This window comes from Xyrauchen texanus, chromosome 15, assembly GCF_025860055.1.
Source record: "Xyrauchen texanus isolate HMW12.3.18 chromosome 15, RBS_HiC_50CHRs, whole genome shotgun sequence".
NCBI lineage: Eukaryota > Metazoa > Chordata > Actinopteri > Cypriniformes > Catostomidae > Xyrauchen > Xyrauchen texanus.
The window spans coordinates 12,527,990-12,554,009 of NC_068290.1; the positions used below are offsets into that span (position 1 = coordinate 12,527,990).

The 26,020-nt window shown below is 39.3% G+C and overlaps 1 protein-coding gene across 1 annotated transcript in view; it reads right to left on the reverse strand.

Moving 5' to 3' along the window:
- Nucleotides 1-25,505, reverse strand: part of LOC127655933 (pleckstrin homology domain-containing family O member 1-like) — a 30,881-nt gene extending 5,376 nt beyond the window's left edge. The window contains exons 1-5 of the mRNA XM_052144022.1: nt 25,080-25,505; nt 23,715-23,861; nt 8,376-8,516; nt 6,074-6,178; nt 554-655 (exon numbers count right to left, since the gene is read on the reverse strand). Of these exons, the coding sequence (XP_051999982.1) occupies nt 554-655; nt 6,074-6,178; nt 8,376-8,516; nt 23,715-23,861; nt 25,080-25,106 (522 nt within the window). The 5' untranslated portion in view covers nt 25,107-25,505. The remainder of the gene's footprint in view (nt 1-553; nt 656-6,073; nt 6,179-8,375; nt 8,517-23,714; nt 23,862-25,079) is intronic.
- Between the last annotated feature and the right edge of the window lie 515 nt (nt 25,506-26,020).

The window sequence follows — 26,020 nt, forward strand, 5'->3', positions numbered from 1 at the left end:
AATGGAAGAATCAACATTCTCTTTTTTTCCACACGAAAGCATGTTGTGAGGGCTGTCATATTTCAATAGCACCTTAAAAACAGTCAATGCGTCTTGTGCTTTATATTTCCAGTCTTCTAAAAATCTTCAAAATGTTGCTCGTTAAGCTAGTCATAAAAACTTGTTGAAACAACAGCACACCAGCATTCAGTTTTATGGACCAGCAAATAAAATACAACATAATGTATGCTTGTGACCAGCTATGCAGTTTTCTTTTTTTCAGTCATTTTTGTATTTTGGAATACTATGTTTCTTTCATGTCCTTTATAGAGCTTTACAAACCCTAGTGTGCTTTCATTGTATAGAAAAGAGCAGCTTGGAGATTCTTTAAAATATCTTGTGTTCCATGGTAGAAAGAAAGTCATATGGGTTTGGAATAAGAAAATGATGACTGAATATAAATGTATAGGTGAACTATTCATTTATGTATTGTTTCAAATATATCAAACATATTTTCCCCCTACAGCTAGTTCATTTTTAATGAGGTGACCTTCAGAGCAAACGGACTGCTTACCACAGCCATGAGGTGTCCGCGGGTGGGCAGACGGCGAGTGTGGGGGATCTTAGCTCTGTCACGCGTTGGATGGGCCAGCAAGCTGTCCTCTTCCACCGTCACCTACAGGATCAGACAGTTCAGTCACATGGGAACTATCAGAGGCTACATGTTTCACACCAGCCTGCGGCATCACAAGTGGGAGGAGTAGTGATGTATTGATCAGCCAATCAATGAGTCTGTTTATTATTTGTGTGTGATGTATGCGGACACACAAGAGCAGTTTGTTTAGAATACAAGGAAAAATGGCTGAAAAATCCAAAGGGAATAAATGACTCTGTGTTCTAAAATCTGAAAAACTGTTGTCAAAGCCTGTTGTTATTAGCATTTAGCTTATGCTGTAAATGCTAATATCCAAGACTCTGTACTCTGAGATGGCTTGTGTTTTCTGGCCAGGAGCGTATGGCTAATCTAACTGTAATTGGTCAGGAAGCGGTGGTGTCCAGTGAAACCAGATATTCTAAAGAGCCTTAGAAGATTACATTAATTTCTTACAAAATCCAGCAAACATTTTTGTAAGAATTTGGCAAACTGATTGGATAATGTCATACACGGATTCACAATAAATTACATTCACATTCATAAATACCTTTTCACATACATTTAATTATGAGTAGTGTTTGATAAGTCATGAATCACTGTTATTTTTGCTCATACTTAAATCTTTCTGCCTGTCAATCATTTTGCACGTTCTCATAGTATTGTAGTTGTAGCAAATTATTGAGGCTTAATGCCATTTTTATGCCATGATGTTCATAACAGTTGTCAGTTGAGGGCACTATTTTGCTGCTGTTGTTTTTGACAACCTATTCTGCTGGGTGTCGGCCTCAATAAAGCTCATTTGGTATCTTTGGATTGTGGGTTTTTGGAAAACGTGGATGTGGCTAAATCAACAGCTTAGCTTGTGGAAATTCCAGAATGCTTAAAATCACGTAAAGCATCATAACGGTTAGCGATTCGTTATTAACCCTATGTATTAAACGCTACACTACAGACAAGAACAATACCTCAATTCTGTGGCTTATTGAGGAGAGGTGTACAATTACTTTTCTAAGCAATCAGACATAATCTTTGCCTGGCAGATTATAAACAAGTGGAAAAATTCCCATAGTCTTACATTGATGGACCCAATTCATATCTAGGGAGCAGAATATCATAGAGACTTGGAGGTGTACACTTTTGACTTGGGCCTCCTAGCAACCTTTTTCTTTAGAAAATTTTCAAATCTAACATAAAATTGTGAAAATCTGAAAATGTTGGTGGTACTTGTAGCTAGTAAATTCATATATTCAATGTCTTGTCTCTAATACTACCTACACATTTTTCAGAATTGCATCATGCATCAGTACTTTGCATCGGATAAGCAAGACACTGACATACTGATATTTGCCAAACCAAACCAACCAGATCAGGAAAATACAACACAAAACCCCTCTTAATTATATACTTTTTTGCTATACAAAAGAACAATATGACACAATACATTTCTGTCATTTTTAAACTGGTATACTGCACAAATGTAACAACACAACACTTGTGCATAAGTGAGATTATCTAGTGAGTTTATCTAGATTTAATTTTAGCTTTAGTATTATTTAGTATGAAAAACCCTTATGGGCCTCCTTTTTCACCCCTTTTCTCCCCAATTTGGCATGCCCAATCCCCAATGTGCTCCATGTGGTGGCATAGTGACTTGCCTCGATCCGGGTGGCGGAGGACGAATCTCAGTTGCCTCTGTGACCGTCAATCCGTGCATCTTATCACGTGGCTTGTTGAGCCTGTTACCACAGAGACCTACCACATGTGGAGGCTCACAATATTCTCTGCGGCATCCACGCACAACTCACCATGCAACCCACCAAGAGCGAGAACCACATTATATCGACCATGAGTAGGTTAACCCAACGTGACTCTACCCACCCTAGCAATCGGGCCAGTTGGTTGCTTAAGAAACCTGACTGGAGTCACTCAGCACGCTCTGGATTCGAACATGTGACTTCAGGTGTGGTAGTCAGCGTTTTTAGTTGCTGAGCTACCCAGGCCCCCCAATTATGGGCTTCCTTATGATTAGATGACTAGTCGTTCAGGCAACCAACCGACTAGTCGATTATGAAAATATGTTGTTGTTTTGCACATTCCTACAACAGAGACATTATTGCGGTGTACTTTCTGGTCATGCCTTTCAACCCACAGAGAGCGGTGGACACTGTGTTAGGAGCGATCCTTTCAGAGATATTGTTATTGAAAAATACTGTTATTGTTTGCTAGAGGTGGGCGATATGACCAAAATCTTATATCACAATAAGAGTAATTTTGTATCTCGATAACATTATACAGTATATCACAATATAGTAAATTATTTTGGAAAATCACTAGAAATGTTTTATATATTAAATAACTATATTTTACTGCCTATTTTTGTATAATCCAGTCAGTGAATTAAATACTTCCAAATACAATACCGCTTACATAATTTTCCCTTTATTTGGAACTTGACAATAGTCCTAGAAAATAAACAAATTCCAAATGTCACATTATGCCACATTTCAGTCTATGTTGTTGAATTGTATTATTATTATAAACTTTCCTCAAGAAACTCAAAATCTTCCAAAAGCAATGCAACAATAAAATAATAAAGTAAAAAAAATAATTAAAGAATCCAATGAAAATAAACATTCAAATAGCCCATTCAAATCTACTGTATGTCTTGCACAGAAAATTATGACCGAATTAATACATTTACATTATTCATAATTCTTTTATACGAAGCGACTTATAAAATGAGGAAACATTCTTAGCAGCCTGCAGAGTGCATCTTTTGGCTTTCATTATATTCATTTGCGTGCTTCATTTGAAGAGGTAAAACAAATTGCTTGTATTATGAGTTATTATTGTTGCCAGATACCCTTTACAGATTACATTTTTCTGCTCTGTGTCAGCTTTTGTGAAGCAACACCAGAGATGTTGCACCTGTTTTAACAACAAGCTCCTCTTCATTTTCTTGACTTGTTTGGGAATCGTCAATAGGGGGTTGTTTTTTCAGGGTTTTTCCTTAGTTCAAAATTATTGAGTAGCACGAGTGATCCCACTGTCAATATCGGGAAGCCTGCTGGACTCGCGCACACTGCTGTGAAACACAAATGCGTGTGCCAGATGAGAAGCATATAAATCGCTTATGAAGCACCAAACACGAGATGTCATTAAATTTCCTTTGGCAGCTGCAGAGAAAATAATGTTTCTTAAATATCTCACATGAAGCCCTGCCCACTGACAGATAAGCATGCTGCGCACATGCATATTTACATATCGCAATATACACGGTATAGCAAAATCTCTATTGACTGACGGTCTGTTTCCTCTCATGTTGAGTGGTATGGGAGATCTCACTGCCTGTCTTCCATGCTGGAGAATTACCAGCTAGATGTAGGCCATGAATCATACCACAATCATATTTGAAAAGGAAAACACAGACACACTCTATCTCTGAATTATTTAAATGAAACTCTATTACCCGAACTGTGACTCAGTGTGATGAGTCACAGTTAGGGCTGTGGCAATACAATTAAAAATCAATGCATCAAGATTACAGGTTGACAAATATTGCTTGGTTGTTGTTGTTGTTTTTATGGCCGATACTGATTATTTATCTGATTATGTCTGCATAACCAATTTTAAATTCTTGATTTATATAAGCTTTTTGACAATAACAACTAAATAACCATTAGACAAAAAAAAACATAGTATTCACTATGAATGAGTTTTATTAAAAAAACAAAAATTATACAAATTATTTTGTTTGTCATTATATTTATGCAATTTTTTATCATCTAAATGGTCACAAATTTATTTTCATCTTTATTTGGACTATATCTAACTGATAAGTAATACAGAATTATAAAAAATATAAAAGCTAAAAGTCTGAAAACAGCATTTCTCAGTTTCAGGTGCAATCAGACCTGCTTCTGAGGACAAATGTGCGGTACTGGACAAATGTGAAGAGAACAGCGAGAGACAGATTAAAACTGATCCTACAGATTCACCCTCTCGTGTGAACATGTCTCTCTCACACTCTCACACAGTTATTATTATGACATCAGTATGTGTCATAATCATAATCAGAATGAGCTTTATTGATAAGTATGCTTACACGTACAATGCTTACATATGGTGACATAATGTATTGAATACTATGTGAATCGTATCGTGAGTTAGCTGGCGATACCCAGCCCTCTGCCACCTTGCCCTAACTGCCCGTGTCAAGTCATTTACATCACTTATGAAACAAGTGACAGAAAATCGTGCATTAAAAATTATTGTTTTTAGGCCCCCAGTGAGCAAGCCAAAGGCAATTGTGGCAAGAAAACAAAATTCAAAAATCTGGATGGTGAGGCTGGATTAAATATTTGATCCTAAAGGTGAGGATATACTGTGATTTAGCTGCTTTAATGCTGGGAGTCGTGACTGGCATCTATTTTTGGAGGAGTGATTCATTTTCTCTCACTGTGTGCTGAGCATGATTATAGAGCCATTTTTAAATTGAGCAAATACCTTTGCAAACAAACTGTGAAAAGTTCAGGGTAGGAGAGGGCAGACAACTGTGTGATTACAGCTTTTAATAGAAGTGGGGTCTCTAAGGCAGGGGTTTTCAAACTTTTTGACGCCAAACCCCAAAATATGTTGATCCCATACAACAACCCCCTTCCTATTATATAAAGGCAGCATTCTGAGGTGCTATTCTTCACACCACAATTTTACAGTGTGGTTATCTGAATTACCGTAGATTTTGTCAGATCTAACCAGTCAAAACATTCTCCATTGGAGATTTTGAACAGTGGTGAATCACTTTCTTATAATGTGTTATATTCATACAAGCAGACAGATGGCGCTTTTACATTGTTTAAAAGGTCTATATGATGTTATTGAGGAAAAAGATGTGGTTGTCTACACTCTGTGGGGTTTTGAAGTAAGTTTGAGCAGCAGAAATAGTTAACCTTGTGTAAATTATTATGTGAACATTTAGCTTTGTGGGTGGTTGACCAGGCATTGCTATGGAGTTGATGAGGTGTTCTGAGGGTTTCTAATTGTGTTGCTAGGGTGTTGCTGGGGTCATCCAGGCATTGTTATGTGACTGATAAGGTATTCAGAGTGGGGGTTGTTTTGCGCATTGCTATGCTGTTGCTAGGGTGTTGTGGGTGATTGTCAAGGCATTGCTATACCCCTATTGTACTCTAGTCCTTGGACATCTTTGACATTTTTTCATCCATTATATCATCCAAAACGTATAAATCCAATTGTATAGAAAAGTACTGCACACCATGCCTGAACAAGCCACATGATTTGAGGAAGTAGGTTGATGTCCATAGCACAAACCGTTAAAGTTTAATACTAATGGTTAGGGGTTTGTTCAAATCTCTTAATGCTTCCCTTAAATTTTCTCATTACTGAATGTTATTTGCCAAGAGATGGTTGCGTCTATCTTACCTCATCCAAAATGTGATTTTTGGCCCTGGTGATTGCTCCATTTAAAGCATTGATCCATGATTCCTTTTCCTCTGGACTGACAGCCAAAAACACCAGATTTGGAACCTACATGTTGGGGGCGAGAGATCTATTAAAGATAATATGTTGTCTTGTCTAAAAAAAGGTAATTTATATAAAAACAGTACAGATTACTGTAATGGCACAGTTTGGTGTATCACTAGTGTTGACTTGAACCCTGATGGCTTATTATTTTGTGTCTGCAAATGCAGTGAAAATTCCTTCATTCTTGCACTAGGGAGACCCAAACATGCTGAAAGCCAAACATACATTAGCAGGTACTGTTTGGCCATAAGGCTCTGTCTATGGACAGCTGATGCAGCAACAGCATGTGACAAAAACACCATATTAGGCAACAGCACTGCAAGACTTCCAAACAGAGTTTGCTGAAGCAGTGCCAAGCGGCCCTTTTGTTGATGCTGCAGCTATGTAGATAAGATTTCTGCTGTAATCTATCTACTCTGCCCTATGTTTGAGTGGAAAGAGCTGATATTTTAGATGAACACATTTTATTATTACCTCAGTTGGGGGGGTTAATGCTAAAAAAAAGTGTATAATATGGCCTCTTCAGCAGTTTATCCAACAAGAAAAGAAAAGATAGAGAACACGGATGCTGAATATGTATGAGGTCATACACTAGGGTGGCTCCTCTGTTGAGCTCCATGTGGAACAGCTGTTGGTGTGGTGCAGGGGGAATTATTAACCATGTGGTTGTGTGTTTATGTGTGTTTGGGAGGATTGGTGCAGCTGGATTTCCCTAAAACCCACATTTTTTGTAATGGGGATTAACCCCTTGTCTCAGTGCTGGATTTTAAATGATTGGTCAGACACAACAACTAATGTTGTTCCAAGCTATCAAAAATTTTTCAAATGTGTCTCTAGCCTGTCAGAAAAGGCTTTCAATCTAAAGTAGCAAATTCTGACTACTTAAAAGAAACTTCCCTTAACTGATAAAAATACACTCCACTCAAGGGGAAGTGCAGACACGATGATGTAACCAAAAAATATAACGTTGTGTGACTTGTGTATAGAAATGTGTAATGTCTGCACCATTATGGAGCCAAAAGGTGTTTAAAAAATAATCAGATTTTTCAAGCACTCTGCGCCACCCCGTCTTCCATTGTTCGACGGGAGTCTTGCCTCAAAGTCATGCCATTGGTTGAGTCAGAAGTTCACATGTCGAACCGTTCAAAGAAACAAAGCAATTTTATGAAGGTGCAACAGCGTTTAGGCTTTTTGTGATGTCAACCTGCGAATGTGTCAATGCACATAAAAATAGCAAGGAGAAAAAACTTTTTCAACATAGAATAAATGACACTTTACCTTTAAGAAACAAAGAGCTTTACTGTGGGTCAGAGAGCAAACTTTGCAGAGCTCAAATGGTAAGATGTTCTATTTTTGTTGGTCTAAAGGATGAAGGATATGTGGTGTGGTGTGCAAGTGAAAGATGATAAGTTGAGTCATTCTTACTGAAAGCCAATTAGACAGGATCTTACGTAGGTCGGTATAGTTAGTACACATAGGTTAGTGCGTACAAAAAGTATTATCTTAATCGCTTTCATAATCAATTTAAGTTATTTTTGTCTTGTTTTCCAATATCTAAATATTTGTAGAACAGGATAAATATTCTTTAGGCAAAATTGTGGAAGCTAAAAACTATTTGCCATTGTTAAATTATTTTGTTCTTGTTTTGAGCATGAACCTCATTAAATTGAGTTAGATTAATAGATTTATACTTATAAGAGAGAAAAAAATGGACAAATGGGGTTTAAAAAAATATACATATATTAACATATAAGCATATATAATTTAAATATATTATCTTTATATTATACTATTTTGCTTCTCATAGAACATTTATCTTGATTTATCTTGATTTAAAGATGTTTAGTTATTTTTATTGGGAAATTTTTATTTTTAATATAAGAAAACATTTTTTGCAGTAAACGATGGCACCAACTATGTTGTGGTATTGTCCAATAAGCCACAGCTTCAGTCCTAAGCCTCAATGTCTCTCAAACAACACAAGAATGTAAAATGCTCTAAAAATCTACTTGTAATCCATACTCCTTTTGCCAAATTCTGTGTGAATTGTGTGACTTTATGACGAGGCATGTAACAGGTGATCCCTCTCTCAAAGTATGGCTGCGAATTGACTTATAAACTAGCCCAGCCGTATTCTAGTGTTGACTAACGAATAAACCCATTAACCATTATCCATTATCCCATTCCTGTTGAGACCAACCGTGTTGCCTGGCTGCCGGGATCGCAGTAGTGTGAACTTGCTGTGGTTCTTTTTGCTCCTGCTCTTGGCCTTGCGAAGTTCCTCAGATTTCTCGTAGTCTGTGAGGTCCACCACTTCCTGGATTTTCTTCTCATCTTTAACCTGGCAACAAAAGTAGAGATTTTATTATATTAATATGAGTTAACATTGCACCTACATCTACTACTTCTACCCAAAGAGATTGGGTAAAATAAGATTTTTATCATGTCCTAATAAAGTGTGACATGATAAGTTGGATTGACAAAAATGCTGCGTGATTCAACATAACAGTCAATCAGAACATATGTGATGTTCAATATACAGTCATGTGGAGCAGGTTTTAGACCAGTGAGATTTCATTGTGGGCACGGCTACCCTCCACAACACAACAGAAATACATACCAAGCAATCGACAAAATGTCCTGCAGCTTGTCGCAGTGTCTAAGAACGAGTGTTTGGCTGCAGTAGGTTTTTCAGTGGTGATATTTGATGCTGATATTTACTGATGTAGGTGTCCAATATAATGCTGATATACTGTATATAACACAATTTAACAATAGCAAGTGAGATGTATACAAAATCGTTAAAATTCTAGTTTACAAAATATTTTATTAAAATTCACTTGAAAATATATGTGGCACTTTAAAAAAATGGCACCTCAACAACATCTTCAAATTATACAAATTTTAATCTCTTAATTCTTAGTCTAGTAACTAAGAAAAAGTACAGCATGCATCTTGTTATTAGTTTGAAAAAGTTCCTGTTCAAAAGCCTACTCTTGGTCTGGCAGCCATATGTATTATCCCTTATTTTAGGTTGGCATACGCAAAATCCTTAGAAAGATAGGTGGGCGTATGGCATGTGCCCTCTACTACCCTACTGGTGTGGCCATCTAAATGATTATCTTAACCTAAAGTGGCCCACTTAAAAAAATAGTGAGTAACACTGGTCTAGTTGGAACAGTCACAACAGTTAATGACATCTGGATGACCAATGACACTGTTGGCAACTGGAACTAACGTCAAAAACATTATAAACAAATAAAGGCCAGCATTGCGTCAAACATGACAAAAAAACTGATCACCATGGTCTAATTTGGCATCACCTGCCAAACGATATCATTAGGTCACAATCAATTTCCATTAGCGCTGTCCTAAAGACAAAAAAAAAAAACTGGCCTCATGCACGCAAGGCCACAGCTGGATGTGTGTGCTGTACTACAGAGCACTCTACAGTGCAGTACTTAAAAGTATTGGCAGTGCACTACAGCTCTCACGACAGGGAATGGTTGTTCAAATAGTACATCTACTGTTCCAACAGCACAAAGACAGCAATTAACTGGCAATCTGATCCAATCCTTTTTCCAGGAGAAAACACTTTGGGCACAGTACATTTGCAGTCAATGTTGGACATTAAAGACTTCACAATACAACTAGATAGAAGATAATACTGATGTTTGTTGTCCAGACTAAAAATGTGCTCTTTAGTGCTTAAGAAGGACATCAAAAAGAGAGCCGGAAAGAAAAGCATTTAAAGGCTTATCACTAGATTTAGAGTAAAAAAAATAATAATAAAATGTAATACAAATATTGAAGCTTTATTGATGGAGATCTAAAGGCATTCTGTTTCACTATCATTGCCTGTAAAATGACCCTGATATGTCTGACACCAAATCTGGCAGAGTAAAAGTCTGTAATCTGAGATCACCCTGGAAAATCCTAATAAAAACACTTGAATGGACAAATGAATTAAATAACAGTCACTAGAATCTCAAATAGACTATTAATTTCAAAGCCATTTTTAATATACACATTGAATGTTTGAGTGCTAGTGTTTGTACAAATCTTTTTTTCCCCAGTTTACTAACTGGAAAATAGACCACAAGCACCATGCTTTTGTGCTCAATTTGGATTTTAAAAGAGAATTTACAACTCTTGAACTGACTCTTTAAAACAAAAAAAAAAACTGACCACTTCTAGCCTTTGGTGACCTTTTAAATTGAAAATAAAGAGAGTCATCTATAATTAAAATGCTGTCCATTAAGCTTTAAACAGAAGCATCATTTTGCAGAGGACACACACAGTGTGACTAGTCAAAAATAGCATCCTAAACAAATACAAGAAAAGTTTAAATTGGTTGACAAACTACATATATCATTCCCAACAGAGAAACAAACACAAAAACAACACTGCTGTGAAAATAATTTCACAGTGTTGCCAGGCTGCCTGATTTGTACTCTCTTTTTGCTACTTTCTGTTATATAACTATAGCTGTTTGGAGCTGTATATTATTATTTACAATATTATTGTCACATGTGATATTAATGTCCCAGATTTAAAAAAAATAAAAAAATACTTAAGCTCTATGAACAGCATCTCCGGCAATTACCACAGACATTTTAGACTCAACAAACAAACAAAAGTTGCACTTTCAGTCATGCACTTACAATGGAAGCCTATGGGGCAAGGGGACTGTAATAAAAGGTAAAGCTGAATTATGAAATCCCTGTGACACAAGCACCACTGAATGGAATTGCAAAAATAAACATTGTTTTCAAAACAGCTTTTCAAATACGACCCTGGTCTGCTGTTGTTCAAACAGTTAGATAGTCCTGCCCCCATCTCATGCCATTGGTTGAGTAACTTCGTTGGGTGGAGTCTAAACGGGTCGCTCAAAACAAGTACAGGAATTTTTATAGTGCCACTAATTGTGAGAAAATAGCATTCCCGTTTGCATGCACTGTATAAGTGATGTACTCTTTACTCCCATATACATGCAGCTACATCAGTAAGCAGCTTTCTCCACAGCAATGTAATTTCCCTGCAATGCTTGTGTAAAAAACAAACATAGTATCCAAGGAACACTTCAATATTTTTTATAATAATCCAGAGTTGTTGCTGTGTTTGTTTTCTTAACTTTCTGTAGCAGAATTGCCCTGCAATAGGTGGGTTACCCTTTTACGTATAACTCCGAGATTTCTCTAATGTCCGAGCGTACAGTATATACGCAAATGTGAGGGACAGTCGATATTTTACATTGGTGTGAATAAATGGGTATAGTTTATAATGTATGTGCTTTTCTCACTGTGCATCCAGAAATGTTGAAACCTTTCCACTTTGTTGACTTGTTGTTTGGGTCTATCCTATGACATATGTTCTCCAGTTTGTTCACACACATACATACTCTTCAAAAAACGCTTATGCATTTGCATGACCACATAAGCTGTGTTCACTGGGAGAAACCTGGGTGTGTAAACCACTTTCTCTTAATCCCTTAAAATCGCCGTTCATGTTTACATGGCATTTCAGAATGCCACTTACTGCAAAAACTCTGTAATAAACCATTTTCTTAACTGCATGTAAATGTGGTCAGTGTTTACAGTTTTCAAGAAAATGCATCCACGAATGGCTTACTTATAGTAGTCTCTAAATATTAAGCTGGGACAGAAAAAAGTAATGTAACACCAAATAAGTTACATACTTCAGCTTTAAAATTCCCACTTTTTTAAGTATAGTATTAATGTGACAAATCGTAAAGTTATAAACTCCTGTTATAACCACAAAATCCGATAGACCTGGTAATTTTTGCACAATTTGCGCAAGGATACCAGAAAGAAACATGAAACATCTATCTGCAAAGTACTGTTTAAATTTAGTAAACTCCACACAAAGGAGTTATATTGGTACCGCATAGCCAAACATGAAGTTCGTCTGCCTAAATAGTAGTTCCCTGTCTGTCACTCACTCGACGTTGTGTCAATGTAGGGACACTAGGGGTTCACTTTTGAGAGCCCCAATAACCTTTGCTTTATTTAGAAAAACCAATGAAAATTGGCGAGTGGAATTTGCATGCTGCTCTCTGCCCCAGACATACAGGTATTAAAGTAGATGGCGTGCACCACTCATTCAGACTTGTTCTTTAGAGCGTAGCGTATGTGTGTGTTCGTCCCTTCACCTTGCTGTCTGCTTGAAGTGTTGTGCTTCCCCAAGGCACTTCGGCAACTGAGTCCACAGGTGTAAAAGTGTATATTCTAAAAGAGTATATTTCCTCTAATAAGAGCTTGTGCAAACGATTGCCGTCTTTTTAAAGATGTCCTTTCACCTTTGTGCTACTGGGGATGGCCGTTATCTCTCCCCACTGGATGGCCACGAAATCTGTCTCGAGTGCTTGGGTTGCCAACATGCCAAGGCAGCTTTGTGGAGGGGTCATGTTCTCACTGAGAGAACATGCCCATGAGAACGTTGCGGTCATGGCTCTCTTCCTTCTTTGTGAAGCAGAGAGCCACCACAGCTGCTTCCCGACCCAGTCCTTCTTGGGTTAAAACTCGCACTGCGGGTGATCTGGATGCGGATATGGGAGCATTTGTTCTGCCTGGTCGAGTTTACAAGCAATGCAGGTGGTTCGCCTCAGGGTGAATTTAATGTCTCATTCAGGGCTCACGACGAGCATGAGTTATCAGTCGAAGCATCGGAGAGTGGGCTTCTGCTTTCTGAAGCGGCGAATCTTCTGAGCTCCTGCCCTAAGGCGTAGAGCTCACGATGAGGTGGACGCTGAGATGGCATCAGTGCTTGCCCGGGCGGCTGCGAACATCAGGCTTGAGTGGAACCCTCCACCCTAACTACTCTCGATGGCGGTGTGGCTAAGGGATATGTCGAGCTTCCCCAGGTAAAGCGCACTGTGGCGGTGCATTTATTGGAGGAACCAACCTAGGCTCCCTTTCAAGGCATGCAAGTTTTCTTTGTCATTAGCGGTGAAGGCTTACAATGCCGTGGGTCAGGCTGCTTCCACCCTGCAGGCCATGGCTATCCTGCAGGTCTACCAAGGCGCTTAAATATCTGCACAAGGGTAGGGCTGACCCAGGTCTTATGCAGGAACTGTGCATCGTGACAACCTCGCTCTATGGGCAACGGAAGTCACAGCGTGCGCCCTGGGCCGGACGATGTCCACCTTGGTGGTCCAAGAGCGGCACCTGTGGCTCAAACTTGCGGAGATGCGTGATGCCAAGAAGGTTTGGTTTCTTGATGCACCCATTTCCCAAGGGGGACTCTTTGGCGACACTGTTGAGGACTTCGCCCATCAGTTCTAACCAATTCAAACACATTCTGCCATGGCGCGACTCAACCGCCTACAGGCCTCCAAGTCCTGTGCCCCATCTTACTCTAGCCAAGCTCCCCCAGCACAGGAAGGCAGAACCAACTGACTGGCCTGACCCAGGTGAGCGTACATGCCCCACTTCCGCCCCTGGGTCAATACGAGGTGGGTACCCTCGTAACATTGCCATTGTCAGTAAAAGAGCATTGTAAAACACAAAAAAAAACATTGGCAGTAAAAGAGCAGTTTCCTCATTCCCTTTGTCATTTTCCAATACTCAGCCCTTCCGGCCCTCACGCTCGCAACGGCCAGGCGCTGAAAGTCTTTCCGGTCAATGAGCGGGACATGAGTATCTTGTGTTCCATTGTTTTCCGTCGAAAGAAATCAGGCAAACAGGTAAGTGTGGTGGTTCTTTGGGCCGCGGTGCCATTGAAACAATTTCAGAGGCTCCTGGGGCATATGGCATCCTCAGCGGCATTCCTTCCCCCTCAGGTTGATGCATTTGAGACCGCTACAGCACTGGCTACAGACTAGAGTCCCGAGGGGGCATGGCACCACGGCACCCAGCGTGTTACTATCACGCCACGGTGCCGCCAAACTTTCAGCCCTTGGTCAGATATGGCATTTCTACACGCAGAGGTTCCCTTAGAGCAGGTCTCGAGGCGCGTCGTGGTCACGACAGATGCCTCGAATTCGCTCTGGACAGGGCCCGCCTGCAATGGCACATCAACTACCTGGCAGTTGCTGGCAGTATCGCTAACCTGCGGAGGCTTCAGCTGCTTATTCAGGGCGAGCACGTGTTGGTCTGGACGGACAACACAGTGACTGTGGTGTACATAAACCACCTAGGCAGTGTACGCTCATGTCGCATGTCACAACTCGCCCACCACCTCCTCCTTTAGAGTCAGAAGATGCTGAAGTCTCTGAGAGCCACTCGCATGTTGGCTACACAAGAACGCGTTTTCCCCAGGGAGCCTTGTTGCAAAGACATTGTGCAAAGTCAGGAAGGATGGGGAGCTGATGGTTGCGCCGTACTGGCCAAACTGGACTTGGTTCTCAGACTTGATGCTCCTGGCAGTAGCCCCTCCCTGGCGCATTCCCCTGAGGCAGGACCTTCTCACTCAGGGGAAGGGCACGCTCAGACACCCACGGCCGGACCTCTGGAACCTCCATCTATACCCGTCTATGAAGTGGCTGTACGCTTTGAAGTGGCGTCCCTTCGCAAATTGGTGTTCTTCCCATGGGGGAAGATCCACAAAGATGAGCGGTCGGAATTGTTCTTCCTACAGGAGGGGCTGGAGAGATGGCAATCTCCAGGTGTCCAGGTGTATGTGGCTGCTATAACAGCGTATCACGATACACTGGATGGAAGACCCTCACGGCAGCACAACCTGATCACCAGGTTCCTCAAGGGTGCGAGGAGATTGAATCCTCCTTGGCAACGCCTGATTTCCTCTTGGGATCTCTCTGTGGTCCTACCTGCCTTACAGAGAGCCCCCTTTGAACCCCTGGAGCAGGCCGATCTCAGAACTTTGTCTCTGAAGACAGCCTTCCTGGTGGCGCTCACTTCTATCAAGAGGTTTGGGGACCTGCAGGCGCTCTCTATCTCCAGCAAATGCCTGGAGTTCGGGCCAGCACACCCTCAAGTTCTCTTGAGACCCTGGTCAGTTTACGTGCCCAAAGTTCACACCACTCCCTTTTGGGATCAGGTGGTGAACCTGCAAGTGCTCCCTTCAGAGGAGGAAGACCTTGACAGCCTTGATATTGCTGTGTCCAGTTCACACCCTGCACATCTATCTGGACCACACGCAGAGCTTTAGATGCTCGGAGCAGCTGTTTGTCTGTTTTGGTGGGCAGCAGAAGGGGAAAGCTGTCTCCATGCAGAGGCTGGCTCATTGGATTGTGGATGCCATTTCCTTGGCTTACCATTCACAAGACCTGCCATGCCCCTTGGGAGTCTGGGCGCACTCCACTAGAGGTGTTGCGTCCTCCTGAGCACTGGTGAGGGGCACCTCTCTAACAGACATATGCAGAGCAGAGGGTTGGGCTACACCCAATACTTTTGCGAGTTTCTACATCAGGGGTGTCAAACTCAGTTCCTGGAGGGCCGAAGCCATGCAGAGTTTAGTTCGAGCCCTGCTCCAAAATGCCTCCTTGTAATCTTCAAGCACTCCTGAAGATCTTGATTAGCTGCTTCAGGTGTGTTTAATTAGGGTTGGAGCTAAACTCTTCTGGAATGTGGCCCTCCAGGAACTGAGGTTGACACCCCTGTTCTACAACCTCTGCATAGAACCGGTTTCGACATGAGTGTAACGGGGTAACAACAGGTAGGCCGGGCAGCCAGTCAGGTGTATCGCATGCATTTGCTCCTTTCCCATTTCAAGGTAATAATGTGTGCTATCTTGTCCACAACAGTTACCCGTAACTGGTGAACACTGGACACCTCTTTAATTTCTTAAGCACTATTCGGTGATGAACTCAGCAGAGGAGTGACACCGCCAGGCCCAGTGCTCGTGGTATGCCCATTTTTCAGGTGAGTCCGCGTACTTGGGCTCAGTGCTCCATACGTGGTGATTTCCCCTTGGTAATCCTGTATGATGCGTTTCCATTGTTTGGTTTCCCCTAAGGTGAACCCAGTGTTTCCCCTCGACAGAGCTTCGCTCTGCCTCGTCCACTGTTGTTGTGTACCCTCTCCATAGATAGGGTCCTCCCAGTGGCTTCATTCCATATGTGAACTTTCCCGTCGGTAAGTCCATGTGAGGTATTTTCTACATGTTAACATCCCTCCGGTAGGATGTGGTCTCTGTAGTGCTCTCCCTCCTGGATAGGGAAGAGCACTTCCCCAGCACTTTTCTAGCAGGTGCTCGGCGGGAAATTGCTTAATACAAAAATCTGGAAAGGCCACCGGCTGTAGCCTCCTTGGGTAAGTGCCTCCTCCCACCCTTAAAGGGATCACCTTGCTGGAAGGTCATGACATGGTCGAGCGCTCGCTGCGAGGCACGCAGCAGCTTGCCCATGTCCGCGCTTCTATACTTTGTGACATGGCTCAGCACCAGCGCCGTTTTGTATAGGAACCCATAGTGTCACTACATCAACACAACGTCGAGTGAGTGACAGACAGGGAATGTCTTGGTTACAGATGTAACCTCTGTTCCTTGATGGAGGGAACGAGATGTTGTGTCCCTCCTGTCACGGCGCTGAACCGACCGCTGACATGGCCGAGACTCTCTCTCGGCTCCTCAGCACAAATCTGAATGAGTGGTGCACACCATCTCCTTTTAAACCTGTATGTCCAGGGCGGAGAGCGGCATGCAAATTCCATTCACCAATTTTCATTGGCCTTTTCTGAATAAAGCAAAGTTGATTGGGGCTCTCAAGAGCGAACCCCTAGTGTCACTACATCGACACAACGTCTCGTTCACTCAATCAGGGAACAGAGGTTACATCTGTAACCAAGATGTTTTACCACTTACTTCACAGCTCAAATGACACATATTTTTGTATGGGGAAATATTTATATATAGGCATAAATGCAAACAAAAATATGAGCTTCACATTCCTCCAAAATGCATCAGAATGCCTTGCCCAAAGACTTCCATTGTAAGTGCATTTCTCTAGATGTGAATTATTTTTTAGATTTTTTTTTGCAAATTGAATAATTTTTTTTGGTTATCAACAGTATCCCACAAGATGCTGTTGACAGAACTTATTTTGAACCCAGATAATTCCTATAAAAAAGTATTGTGAAGAATTTCCTTTTCCGATGACATTTAGTTTTAGTATGAGGCAGGTGCATCAATCAGAGCCAAAGCGAGTCATCGTGTCATGTTTCAATGTCATTCAATAGATCAGTCAACTTCTGTTTGAATCGACTTTAGCTATGTCAATTTACCATAAAATTTACTATTATTAGCTTTTTATACATTCTCCATTAAGCTGTCTAACTTTTCATAAATGTCCATCAAGGTCACAAAATATTTCACCTGAAAGAATATATTAGAGAAGCCAAATACCCTGAAGAGGAGTCTGAAATTAATACTCCCCAGGAACGTGTCCCTTTGGCCCAGACATTAAATATTCATGGCTAAGTGTTTAAGTGGAAATCTGTGAATTCGACAGCTATGAGGTCAATGGTGTTTTATGATATGAAAGCTGCAGGAGTGTGCAGGTGTGTTTGGTCTGCGAGAGAAGCAGACGAGGCAGGTGAGCATGGAGGGATTGTGGGAGAGCCAACTGCTTCATGTGGGGAACTGGCATGTTGACAATAGCCGTAAGCTTGCAAAAACACACTGGAGATGTTTTGTCTGTGGCTTGTAGGGAAGATCATATCAGTCCATCAAATTTCCCTTTTTTGCTCTTCCTGATGCTGTTTTAAATGTAGGTTTTGAAAGTGCGTTCAAACTGCAGGTATTTTTATATACAGAAGCTCATCAGGAAAACCAGCCTGATAGTATATTGGTGAAGTATTCAGCAGCAAGATCTTTTCACTGTGTGTTGAGAGAAATTTGTCATTGAATAATGTTTCTTTTAATACTCTTTCTGTTCTCTACAGTCAGTTGTTGATAACATTTTATTTTTAATTCTAATCACGCATAGCATGGATGAGAATAAACCATTCAAGCCTCTTTCATTAACATGCGCTCATCTACAGATGCTCTTTACAGAAATGACGGTTTTCTTAGAGACAGTGGCCATTTTTAACACATGTTAAACAAAACAATGTAAATGCCTCTATTTAGTACAAATTATGCAATTTAACAATAAACATTGTTAATGTTAAAAAATTTTATATGCAATATAATATTTATTGACTGAATATATGGATATGTTCATTTTTATAAAGCTAATATGCGACCAAAATGGTAATGAAAAATAATTAAATATAAATATGAACATTAATATTTTAATGAACCTACATAGTTGAAAGGTAACCAACGATGGGGCCTGGGAAGCTCAGTGGTAAAGACGCTGCCTACCACCCCTGGAGTTCACAAGTTCGAAACCCAGTGCATGATGAGTGACTCCTGCCAGGTCTCCTAAGTAACCAAATTGTCCCGGTTGCTAGGGAGGGTAGAGTCACACGGGGTAACCTCCTCATGATTGCTTGGTGCATGGTGAGTTGTCCTAACAAACCATAACATCACTGTAGCAATACAACAGCACTTGAAAAGAAGTTTTCAAAAACCTGCCGGACACAGCACGATAAGTTCACTAGGTAGACTGCATGCTATTTGCTGTGCTGCGTCCAAATGCAGGAGAAAAGTTGAGCCCTTCGTTGCCACATCGGATACGCTGAACTGAGCAAAAAACTGATTGAAATGCACTCTAAACCTATTTATTTACACAATAATTTTATAATAATTATCCCTCTCGGAGGCTTAATTAGCCTGATAAGGGACCGGGTGTGTATAATCACAACCCGGCCCCACCCTCCACCCTGCCACAAGGCTTTTATGAAGAAGCGTAAAATAATGTAATGAAAAGAACATCCGTTGGACTTAAGAGTTTAAAGTTACACACTCAGTGATGGATGCACAAAAACTTTCTGTTCAATAGCTCTGATTGAATCCAGATGATGAAAGGTTATTTTCAGCAAACTTTGGTTTGAGTTGCAATTTTGTGTAATTTTCCTCCTCATGTAAAATAGAATTCATCATGATTAAGTCCGTAATAGTTCGCAATGCCCCACTTCCGATAAATATTTCATAGTTTACACTACAGCCATTATTACAGCTGTAAAACTCAACGAAGGAATCCAGAGAAGGGCTACAGACTCAATATGAAACCGGCTTACCAGAGGGAGTAATGTCTAGTTTTCAAATGTGACATTTTTAACAGTTTACCCAAGAAAGAACTAGATGTCCAGATGCTTAAGGGCATTTTACACGATACATGGCAAGCGACAAGCTTTCGCGATCTGGCCAGTATCTAGCACAAGCGTAATACCCACAAACGAAACCAGAAGGAACACCATATTTGTAAAACAAAACTTTAAATGTCATTACTTACATATTAATCTTCTCATAGTGCAAAACTCATTCCTCATTATTTTGGCTAAAAAATGCTTTTATGGCCATGAATGATGTCCAAACATGAGTCAAGACTCCCTTAAAATATTAACAAACAGTAGATGAAACCCAACATGATCTGTCTATATTTCCTTTCTCTGTGTCATGCTTATTGTGGGTATTGATTTTGGATCATCTCTGATTGTGAGGGACAGAATATGTGAATGTGAATCAGCAATGAAGACGAAAGCACAACATTAAGCAGACTATGATGCCAAAGCTATTGTTTCCTTGATGCAATTTATGAAAAGCAAACCAGATGAGTAAAGTAGACAAGAACATGTGAAAGCGGAAGTGCCAAATAAAGAACAAGCTGTAACCACTGCACCCATATCTACAACAGACACGTATGACTCCAAAATGCAGAAGGGGCATATAAGTTACTTGCAACATTGATAAAGACCACATCTTCCTCATTGAGGCTTGAGACAGAGGACAAAAACAACTCATTCTCTTATCTTCCTCTTTCATGTTGTAGCTCGGGTAGATTTTGAATTGTAAAGGTAGAGTTTTGAATTTAGTTTTTATTTCTATTTTATTTTGAAATGGTCATTTCAATTTTGTTTAGTTTTTGTTGGTTTTAACTCTATCGTTGATATTTTAATATGAATTTGAGTTTTTTTTCAGTGTGTTTCAGTATTTATTTCGTTTTTATTTTAAAAATACAAAAAGCTATTTCTAAAAGATAAATATGGTTAACAATATTACATTTATCTGTGCCATCTTGTTTTCGCTATCTAGTCACATTTTCATGTTTAATGAAAGCAGGTTGTAAAATATGTAAATGTTATAATAAAATCAGTGTTCAAAATTTAAATTAATATGAGCTCATTTTTTATTTAACTTTAGTTACTTTTGGAATAAACAAAATTATTTAGTTTAGTTTTGTTTATTTACATTAGTGATTATTTTCTGATTTAGTTTTCGTTTTCGTTAACGATAATAAATCTAGCTGTATGTTGACAGCCTGGAGCAATAGTAAGAGAGGAATGTAAGTGTGTGAAAGAGAATATGGACCAGAGTGAGTGAGAAAAATCTCTCCCACACGTCTGTACACACTCCCTACATCTGCCTCCCAGGAATTTGATCCCCTGTCCAGGCTGAAAGATACTCAAATGGCATCTGCTCCTACAAGACGTTCTAGAAGAGTTTTGCAGCACACATTCTCATCTTACTGCCACCCTTTGGTTTACACTGTATAATCTGAAATTACAAAATAAATTCCATATCTAGGAACCAGAATATCATAGACTTTAGTGGGCTCTTTTGACTTGGGTCAGTAAGCAACAGCCTGGCAATACCCTAGCAACCATGCAGCAGCACACTAAAAAAAACACTTAGAACACGTAATCAACCACACATGCAATATCTTATAACTTCTTAATATAATGTAAAACAAAATCTAGTTATATTTTTATGTATATGTCTTTAACACCTAGGAAACGGTGTAAAAATAAAACTAAAATATTGTGCAAAGATGCCCCTTATGCCTGGTGGTGATTAATAAATATGCTTAACTCCTCCTGCAGATACTTTAAGGTGAAAATAAATATGGGATCATGTTGCAGTTTATCTATTAAGGAACAACGACACCAAAACAACAGCATTGGTTCATTAAAGCTGTTGTGTGTCTAGACAGCTGGAAGGAAACATCTAGACAACAGCATGATGAAACCTCATTCTGTTAAGCACTAAAAGGGTCAATCCTCCCTGTGAGCAGTGAGCCAGAGCCCATATGCTGCCTCTGCATTGTCTGATCTGATGCTGAGCACAGTAAACGGTCTTCAGCATGACCATGACTCAACCTCAATCCTGCTTTCCCTTCCCTACGTCCTCCAACACTGCAGTAATTCTCACAGAAAAATAAACAGCTTGTGAAAATATTCCTTCATGATTATTGGAAAGGGATCGTTTCCCCAATAATTAAAAAATTCTGTTATCATTCACTAACCCTTATGTTCCTAATTCATAAGACTTTTTCTTCTGTGGAACACAAAAGGAGATGTTAGTGGTGGTTAGTGGTTAATGGTGACTGATGCTAATATTCTGCCTAACATCTCCTTTTGTGCTCCACAAAAGCAAGAAAGTCATATGGAACATGAGGGTGACAGAATGATAACAAAATTAACATTTTCGACTGCACTATCCGTTATCTTTTAAAGAATTAGTTCACTTAAAAATTAGAATTCTCTCATCATTTACTCTCATGCCATCCCAGTTAGGAGTTATATTTTGGTCTGTTCTCAACCAAATTAGATTAGATTCCTCAAGAAGATGAAACCACTGGAGTCATATGGATTTCTTTTATGCTGCCTTTATGTGTTTTTTGGAACTTCAAAGTTTAAGCAGCTCCTGTGTACCACAATAAAGATGTTTGCATATTAATGCTGTGCTGTTACTGAGAAGAACAGCCAGAGGAACTCATGCGATTCTACTATGAGCAAGTGTCTCCTGACAACTTTTGGCAATGAACGTCCTGGATTTTAAAGAAAGTTTAGCATTTAATGTGGGCACACAATGTTAAACAAATGTTAAACGAGCTTGTACTTACATGGTAAGATGGTTTGACTTGGATCAAACTACGTATTTTGACATTGCGCAATTCGATGGATTTGAATATCTAATAAGATGTAAACGTTTTGCATGGCTCTGCTTTTCAAACTATGAAAAACAAAATGCATTTCCTCAACATGCCATTTGTTGCTTACAAATGGATAATCATGGAGTCATTACAGAAACAAACTGTTAATGATGACTGCTTTGATATCTCTCTGTGTGAGTACTTTTACTGTATCAGTAATCAGACAAAAGAACTAGCTAATTTGCAATAATTCATACATACAATCTAAGAGCACGATAGAGAGAGAGTGGGCGAGAGAGATTGGCCACTTGGATGCCAGACGCTACAGAAAACCTAAATCTAAATCACAAAGAACCTGTGCCATCAGCTAATATTTTATCATAAAAGATCCAGGAGAACCACACAGATCCAAATACATGAACATATTAGTCAAAGACTTATTATGCTGACCTGTAATATGAGGATATTCTACATCTGTACTAGGGGTGGGAATCACAATGTAACCTGCAATACAATATAATATCGATATTTAGGACACGACACGATGGCTTGTTTAGCGCGTTACCGTGGAGACCTAGTGCATGTGGAGGCTTCACGCTATTCTCTGTGGCATCCATGTACAACTCACCACGGGCCCCACCAAGTGCGAACCACATTATAACGACCATGAGGAGGTTAACCCAATGTGACTCTACCCACCCTAGCAACCGGGCCAATTGGTTGCTTAGGAAGCCTGACTGGAGTCACTCAGCACGCCCTGGATTCGATACCAAATGCATTGTTTAATTAATATAAAAGTGCCAGTTAACAAAACAATTCCAGATTATTTCCTAATATCTATGTACAATGCAAAGTCATAAGCATATATACCATAATGGCTCCCTATTTCTGTGGTTAGGTCAATGTAGCTACTCTTTCTAAAAATAAATGATAGTGTTTATGAATACAATAGCAGCCTAAACACTTTAAGAACATTATTTATTACAACGCAGTTTCAATACACAAAAGTATAATAGATTTCACCTAAAAGTTAGCTTATTTTATAGGATTCTAACATTTTTGTCAAAATACCTCAGTTAATGTTGCTACTGTAATATCGTAAATATATTTTAGTAAGGGAGGACGATTATGTGTAAAGCATGATAACTGCACCTTCTAAGGGACTATTTTTGAATTTCTAGATCAATTTTGGCAAAGAGAAAAAATCTCATCACCATAATATGAATGTGGAAAAATGTAAATAATAATATTGATATCTGGCGTGCAAATATTGATACAATATCACAAGGACAAATACCACGATACTTTAACTTAGCGATATTTTTTCCCACCTCTAATCGATACACCAAAGAAGTTGAACATTAATTGATTCATTAGTTGAAGTGTTCTTTAAGTGTTCTCACATGTGTTATACTATGAAGTATTATTTTTAATGAACATTAATTAGGTGCTTTGAACCCATCAGAAGTGATTTACTAGACACACCAATTATGAAAATCAATATAAGTGTTACGCAATCAACCTCTCATCATCATGATGTGGAGAAAAGCATGAGGAGGATGGAAATGATCCAAAACAAACCTCTTTGTCAGAGATGTAGAGTTGGTCTCCTTTCAACAGAACAAATCTGTTTTTCCAAATTTCCCTGAAAATTCCTTTGCCACAATACTTGCGAATCCAGCCAGTTTTGTCGGGCTGTGCAGGCTGTTGATTGGCATCCTGAGGGCCCTGTGTTAACAGAGATGGAAAATACACATGGCATTGAGACATGAAATTATTTGAAAGGTTCCCTGGCATCCAAGGGGGAGTCTCATTGGCTGTTTCTCAAAACATAAAAGCTGCCTTCCTACACCGCATTTCGGCACCAGTGGGAATTCCGAACGTGCCTATGATGCCCACAAATGCTGTCTAGGACTAGATTTTGATACACAACCATTTCTAGGTTCTCTAGCTTGAGATCACTAGAGAAGGGAGACTTTCTTAAGGACCCTGTCATTGTCTTTGTCGTGTAGATTATATCACATTCTCAGCACTTTTCTTACACAGAACAATCGTAACTTTTCTTACATAGTAATATCGAATATGTCAAGAAAAGGAAAAGTAGTTATTTTAAGTACCGTCGTTTCTTTCCGGTGCTTTATGCAGAGCATAATATCTTACAAGACAAACTTTAAACACAATGTCTGGTATAGAGATGGGTAATAAATATAAAAACGTTCACAATATAACAATAAATGCAGATATAAGCTACAGTATATGCTCTTAATGAAGTAGAACTTGTAGTGCACAAACAGGTAAGAACATGTAAAAAAAAAAAATTAATAATAAAAAATAAATAAAACAATGGCCAACTTTGCCATAACTGGGTGTGATTAAATATTGCATAACATATATAGTAAAATGATTATAAGTCTGGTCAAGTTGTACTTCAAATAGAAAAGGGCATGTTGAAGAATGTTATGTCGAGCTTATAATATAACTTAAATGGTAACACTTTACAATAAGGTAGTTTTAGTTAACATGACAAATATTCTACAGCACTTGTGAATATTGGTCAATGTTAATTTCAACATATTTGACAGTAATAAATGTAATATTTCAAAGATGTAGCCTATATGTTAACATTAGTTAATGCATTATGAACTAACATGAATTAACAATGAACAATTGTATTTTCATACATTAACATTAACAAAGATTAATAAATGCTGATAAAAAATATGGCTAATTGTTAGTTCTCGATACCAGCATTTAATAATGTTAACAAAAAAACCTTGTTGTAAAGTGTTACCGCTGAAATAAAACAATAATCATACATGCACTGTACAAGAAATGTATTGTTAGGTAAGTAAATTGAAAGTGTGCATGTGCAGTGTTTCGTACTACGGCACAAAGACTCATGCTGATCCTCAATATAGTGACAATAGAGTAGGCTCGATGTCTCACCAGCTTTGTTGAACTGTTCTTCTTCATGGCGCAATAAAACTAGAGCTTTCCACCTCACCACCCAGATAATCCAGATCCCTTCGTGCACAATGTGTTTGCTAGAATGTAACCAAAATCCCGCGAAACATTACACGCAAAGAAAAACTCCTCCGTTTTTTTGTTTCTTACGCCTCCTCTTGTCTATTTATTTGCTCTCATTCACTTCACTATCCTCCAGCTCCAGGCAGATCTTCTCTATGTTCACGCCTTAAACATCTCAGATAGATCTGAGAAATCTCTGGTTTCTACAGCAGCAGATTAGTCGGTGCTGGTGGCATCATCGTGTCGTATGGGTTGATCTCCTCCCGTCATGTGTGTCTCGTAGAGTTGTCTCTGCGCTTGAGGAACTTGCGGCCGTGTGGTCCTCTCTCTTTGTCCCCGACAGCTCCACCTATGGACACCACTATGATGTCACTGAGAAAATAAAGGAGGAGGACTTGGGTTTTATTGAAAATAATTTGCTCAGAGCTTGCTTTCCAATAATTTGCTATCACTTTACATTACAGTGTCTATGTTACACTTATTATTATTATTATACAATATAAAAAATATTAATAATTATATAAAATAATACACAATATTAATCATTTTAACAATGTGTAATTAAAAAATAATCGGCCAAAAGTTTGGAAAAATGTACAGATTTTGCGGTTTCGGAAGGATATGGGTAATCTTATTCACCAAAGTGGCATTAAACTGATCACAAAGTATAATCAGGACATTACTGATGTAAAAAAAAAAAAAAAAAGCACCATATCTATTTGAAAAGTAATTTTGATCAAATCTAGACAGGCCCCATTTCCAGCAGCCATCACTCCAACACCTTATCATTGAGTAATCATGTTAAATTGCTAATTTGGTACTAGAAAATGACTTGCCATTATATCAAACACAGATATTTT